The sequence below is a fragment of the Emys orbicularis genome, chromosome 1 (genome assembly GCF_028017835.1).
Source record: "Emys orbicularis isolate rEmyOrb1 chromosome 1, rEmyOrb1.hap1, whole genome shotgun sequence".
NCBI classification, from domain to species: domain Eukaryota; kingdom Metazoa; phylum Chordata; order Testudines; family Emydidae; genus Emys; species Emys orbicularis.
Window position 1 is genome coordinate 103,550,057 of NC_088683.1, and position 6,000 is coordinate 103,556,056.

Consider the following 6,000-nt stretch of genomic DNA (forward strand, 5'->3'; position numbering starts at 1 on the left):
GCACTAGTTGGGATATTGAATAAATTCAAATTATAATAATTATACTGGAATGGGATAAAGTACTATTAATGAACAGAAATCAGCTACTCCTTCAGGACTACTTTAGGAGCTGCAAATATCTGCAGGACTCTCACACACATATGCACCCCAGCAAAATATTAGAGGTGGGAGCTTGAAATGGGATAAATAGGATTTTAAAGGTGACCAAGGATTTAAGCAAAAAATGGACATGGCCCCCATTTTTTTCTTTATGATATATAAAGAAAACCTGGAAGTTCTCCTCCACCCTGCTGCTTATTTTTGGTTTTTAGTCTGGCATTCCCTAGTTTTGCGGCAGAACATTGGAGGTGGGGGGTGTCTCAGAGAAAGGCAAAAGAGTGAGGGGTGTCAAAAAAGTTTAACAAGGACCTCTTTTTTCCTAAATGCTGATTAGACATTGCAGTTATGTAGATGTTAGCAATAGCAAACAACGACAAAAAGTTTTAAATGCTGAAAAAAATCCTCTTTGCCTTCTGATTACAGTACTCTGCTTTTGCTTTTTTGTCTTTTATGATGTCATAATATCACTAGTTCTTCATGGTAGAAAAGGCCTGCATTTATAAGATGAAAAAAAAACCAACCCCTCAATAGAAAACTCCTTCCTTTTTAGTATTTTTCTTTTTGGTCAGAAAAATACTTTTGAAGCTTCCTTTATACATCATAGAGATGCAAAAACAGGGGCAAACCCAATTTATCATTCTGTTTATTTGTTTTTTGTATTGTTTATTGCTTAGGCCATCTATTATCATGGCAGGAACCATGATACAAGTTGTCATACTTGCCTCATGTATTCTCTGCATGCTTTCTACCCTTCTTGCATCATTAGCAGCCATTATTGTGTGTGTTTATCAGCTCCACTCCACTGCACCCCTAAACCATCTTCTGCTGGCTGAATGGTCTTTTGCATTTTATGGGCCCAACCCTCTGCCCCGTTTTTCGCTACGCTGTTTTTCTACTATGGTGGGAGGCTCAGCTTCTGTGCCACCATTTCCCAGAGATTTGCAGAAGGGGAAGAGGAAGCAGCTTCTGCTACCCTGCTACTTTGTTGGATTAATTTTTATAATGTAATTTAAATAACAACTAAATAAGAAAAAATGTCTATCAAGGCATTTAAACCCAGCAAAGCCCCAGCAATGTAATTCCTAGTAACATAATCCTATTTGATAATCCACCCCCTCTACAGAATCTCATATGGGTTGGCAAGCTACTCTCCCCCCAGGATCTCAAAGGAAGCCACACCCCAACTCACATGATAGTGCCATTGAAGCCACGATAGTATGGTGAGCAGGATTTGTCCCGTGAAGGGACAGCTTGACTGTGCCTGCAGCTGCAGTGTGGCTTCTGGGGTAACTGCACAGAAAGCTACTGTGAATATTACCAATTCTAAGTTTTGTGAGCCAGCATTTTTGTGTCAATAGTGTACATTAATAAAAAAGTGGATCTCTATGACACAGACATTTGGGTCAAAAACAAGATAAAACTGAGCTATGTTGCCTTGTGCTGGGGAAACAATGAAAATGTAAGGGATGTGAGAGTTTTTAAGCCACAGTCTCACAATCCTCAACTTTTGTTTGATAAGAACAAGAGCAGAGACTAGACCAGGGGTTCTCAACCTTTTTCTTTCTGAGCCTCCCCCCCCCAATAAGCTATAAAAACTCCATGGCTCACCTGTGCCACCACCACTGATTTTCTGCATATAAAAGCCAGGGCTGGCACTAGAGGGTAGCAAGCAGGGCAATTGCCTGGGGCCCCATGCCATAGGGGGCCCCACAAAGCTAATTTGCTCAGGCTTCAACTTCAGCCCCAGGTGGCAGAGCTCAGGGCCCTGGGCTTCAGCTCTGCACATCAGGGCTTTGGCTTTCTGCCCTGGGCTTCAGTGAGTCTAACACTGGTCCTGCTTGGTGGACCCCCTGAAACCTGCTTGTGGCCCCCCAGGGGGCCCCGGACCCCTCATTGAGAGCTGCTGGACTAGAAGAAATAAATAAATGTCCCAACAATCTCAAGGGGCATTTTTAGGAATGCAGGATTTGGGTCCATTGTTTCCAATTCGGAATGGACTTCTGTTTATTGCCTTACAGAGGGCACACTGGTTTGGTTGACCATTCAAATCCATAATGGCATAATTGATCAAAGCCTGTTGAACCTGGAAAGGTTAGACAGTGTGTCACTCTTTCTCCCCCTACTATAATTGGCTCCAAATGACTTCAGATGCCACTTCCTTCTGTAATCTTATCCCCGGGTCCCCAGGACACCACTGCCTCGCTTCTCCTGTTGAGTTCTAAGGGCCTGACTCTCAGTTTGCCTGCACCTTGTGTAGGCTTTTAGACCAGTGCAGCACATCAGAATGGTAGCACTTTATGCTCACTTTGCACTGGTGTAAATCACTACACATGGTGCAGGGCAACCAGCGGATAGTAAGGTCCAGGTTCTTCCAGTTATCCTTGGCAAAGATATGTGAGGTATCCAGGATTAAATGACCTACTGATGGCCGTCCAGGGAACCAGTGACTGAGCTGTGAATAGAAACCAAGAGTCCTGGTGTCTAATCCTGAAGATTTAACCAGTAGATCTCACTCCATCCCTATCTTTTCATAAGGTAAATGTCAGTACTACAGACCCCTTTTGTCTTTACAGATTGCAGACTTTGGTCTTTCCAACCTCTATCACAAAGACAAGTTTCTGCAGACCTTTTGTGGGAGCCCACTGTATGCTTCCCCAGAAATTGTTAATGGAAGACCCTATCGAGGCCCAGAGGTAAGGGGGCATGGGAGAAGGAAAGTGAAAATAAAATTAATCTTGTGTTGGTGGCACATATACGATCTGTATTTGGTAATAATGAGCATGAACATTAGTTCTGTCCTGATAGTATCTCACACATAGACTATGTTGGGCCTCTCCTTGGTTGGAAGTATTCAAGCTGCCTTCTGTTACTTTCATTTGCTTTGCTTACACTTTGTCAGCTGTTAAATACCTGCATGCTGGTAACCAAGCACAGCTGGATGTTCCATTGCTTTTGTGGTGCTAATGGTCTGGAAGACTGCAGGAATCAGCTTTTCTAGCCTTTACGCTTCTTGTCTATGTATTTTTAGGTCGACAGCTGGGCCCTTGGTGTATTGCTTTACACTCTGGTTTATGGAACGATGCCCTTTGATGGCTTTGATCACAAAAATCTGATCAGGCAGATCAGCAGCGGAGAATATCGTGAGCCAACACAGCCCTCAGGTATAAAAAAAAGAGCTGGTGTAATGCATTGAGATGACAGGAGTTCAGAATGGCTGGCTGACTTGGCCTCTACCAGCATTTTCTGGTGTGTCACTTTAGAATGACAAGTAAAAGGATCTCCCATCCCCTCTCAAAACATCATCTGCCATCAGTTCCCATCTGGATAGAGCCCTTACCAAAAGCCCTTTTGAAATGAAAGTTTTACAGCAGATAGATTTTATTGCCTTGTGGAAGCTTTAACAGGGTCTTTTAACTAGATCTATGACAGTGGAAAGTCTGTTAGCTATTGCAAGCGAAATTGTTCAGACAAGCTGTAAACTGATACAAGGTCCTGATACAGATCAGTCTTCTAGTCTAACTACATTGTGTGATATATATATCAAAAGCAGAGAGAAGTTGAATAGTCATGGGGTAGCAACCACTTGGCCCAAAAACCCATTCTGAAGTCTGAATTTAATACCAATATGTTCACAATTAATATTACACAAGGGGATGCCACCGTGATTAGAACCCTGATAGAAAGGCACCAAAACATTCTAGTCCAGCTACATAATCATAATGGTCCCTGGCCATGAAATCTATGAATCTATCAATAAATTTCACTAGGCATTTCTTTTTCATCATTTGTTTGCCACCATTTTTCATATTCTGCCTCTTGGTTATTCCTACCTAATTTGCTTTGTGGAAATTTACCTTTAAAAATACATAAAAGACTATATTATAATTGCATTTTACTTTCTCTCCCCCTCTTTTCTTAAAAAAAACAAAGATACAAAATTAATAATGTACATAATTTGAAATACCTGAGTGCCCTTTTGGTTTCCTCTAAGGCTTATACTAATCTGGGTTGATGTAAAGTTCAGTGTCTACACTAGATTCCTTCACTAATAAGGAAAAACACTAATCTACTTGAAAAGCCAGTGTTACATTTGCTTGGGTGTATCATGTGGCTTCAGATATGAAATAGCACTTAATTTCATTTCCTGAAGTTGAATTGATGGTCAAAGTCTTCCCACATAGCACATTCACTTCATCTGTTTTGAGAAGCATAATTTCTTTTAATCTGTCTTGCCCATATTTCCATTTTAAAATGAAAAAACAAAGATGTCTATATTTTGACTATTTTAAATGTCATTCTTTGACCGTAGATGCTCGTGGTCTGATCAGGTGGATGCTGATGGTGAATCCTGAGCGCCGAGCAACCATCGAAGACATAGCCAATCACTGGTGGGTTAATTGGGGCTACAAGAGCAGCGTTTGTGACTGTGATGCCTTGAGAGACTCAGAGTCCCCGCTGCTGGCTAGGTTTATTGATTGGCATCACCGTTCGACGGGTCTCCAGCCAGAGACTGATACCAAAATGAAGTGCCTTTCCAAACCCAAAGGTTCCGAAGTTACGCTGGAGCGACAGAGGTCCCTGAAAAAATCAAAGAAGGAAAATGACATTGTGCAATCGATCCAGGAAGGAGGGGCTGAGAATGCATCCAAACCAACCTCCAAGAGGCCCAAAGGAATCTTGAAGAAAAGGAGCAACAGTGAGCATCGGTCTCACAGTGCAGGATTCATTGAAGGAGTGGTCAACCCAGCCTTACCCTCCGCTTTTAAGATAGAGCAAGAACTGTGTAGGACTGGTGTTGTCATTAAGAGTGCCATGGAGGGAGAAATAGCAAGCAAATACGGCACTAAAGCGTCTTCCCTCATGCCAAAAAAAGGAATCTTAAAGAAGACTCAGCAGAGAGAGTCTGGCTACTACTCTTCTCCAGAACGAAGTGAATCTTCTGAATTGTTGGACAATAAGGATGAGACAGAAAACAGTGACACTTCCCCAGGCATCACTGAAACATCAAGAATTGGGTCTCATAGCCATTCCTATAGACGTAAGGGCATCTTAAAACACAACAGCAAGTATTCCACCAGCAGCATTGACTCTGCTTTGGTCAGTCCTGAAACACCGATGGTGGAAGCCATGGAAGAAGGGGTCCTGCCTGGGGATAGATTATCTCGAAGTTACAGTCGCCCTTCTAGTGTGATTAGTGATGACAGTATTTTGTCCAGTGACTCCTTTGACTTGCTAGATTTGCAAGAGAGCAGGCCAAACAGGCAAAGGATACGGAGCTGTGTCTCTGCTGAAAACTTCCTCCAGATCCAAGATTTTGAAGGACTCCAGAACCGCCCACGCCCACAGCATTTGAAACGTTATCGAAATCGGCTGGGGGACAGCAGTTTTTCCCTTCTCACGGACATGGATGATGTGACTCAGGTCTACAAGAAAGCTCTGGAGATCTGCAACAAGCTCAACTAGCACAGTGGAGAGGGTGGGAAGGGAAGGGAGTTGTCATGTGTACCTTTATGATGGAGTTAGCCTGGTTACCAATTTGCTGACAGTGGTAGGATCATCAAAATGGGTTGAATGCGCATTCTCAGCTGAAAATCGTGACATATGTAAAAACCCCAAAGTCTTCTCTTGAGCATTATGCAAACTCTTTTAGTTTGCTTTATTAAAGTATTACCTAGTTGCCCAAAGAAAATATTCATATGGGATGCAAACATACAGTGCCTAGCACAGTGGGATCCTGGTCCATGATTAGAATTTCTAAGTGCTGCGATCGTACAAAGAAATAAATAATACCACCACCACCACCAGGATCTGGCAGACAAAGGCATAACGTAGACAAATTCAGATTGGAAATAAGGCAGGTATTTTTAATAGTGAGGGTAGTTAACTAGTAGAGCAACTTTA

General features: G+C 42.5%; 1 protein-coding gene across 1 annotated transcript in view; it reads left to right on the plus strand.

Moving 5' to 3' along the window:
• Positions 1 to 5,562, plus strand: part of NUAK1 (NUAK family kinase 1) — a 54,940-nt gene extending 49,378 nt beyond the window's left edge. Inside the window, exons 5-7 of the mRNA XM_065423444.1 lie at positions 2,673 to 2,792; positions 3,128 to 3,260; positions 4,409 to 5,562. Coding sequence (XP_065279516.1) covers positions 2,673 to 2,792; positions 3,128 to 3,260; positions 4,409 to 5,562 — 1,407 coding nt within the window. The remainder of the gene's footprint in view (positions 1 to 2,672; positions 2,793 to 3,127; positions 3,261 to 4,408) is intronic.
• The last annotated feature ends 438 nt before the right edge of the window (positions 5,563 to 6,000 follow it).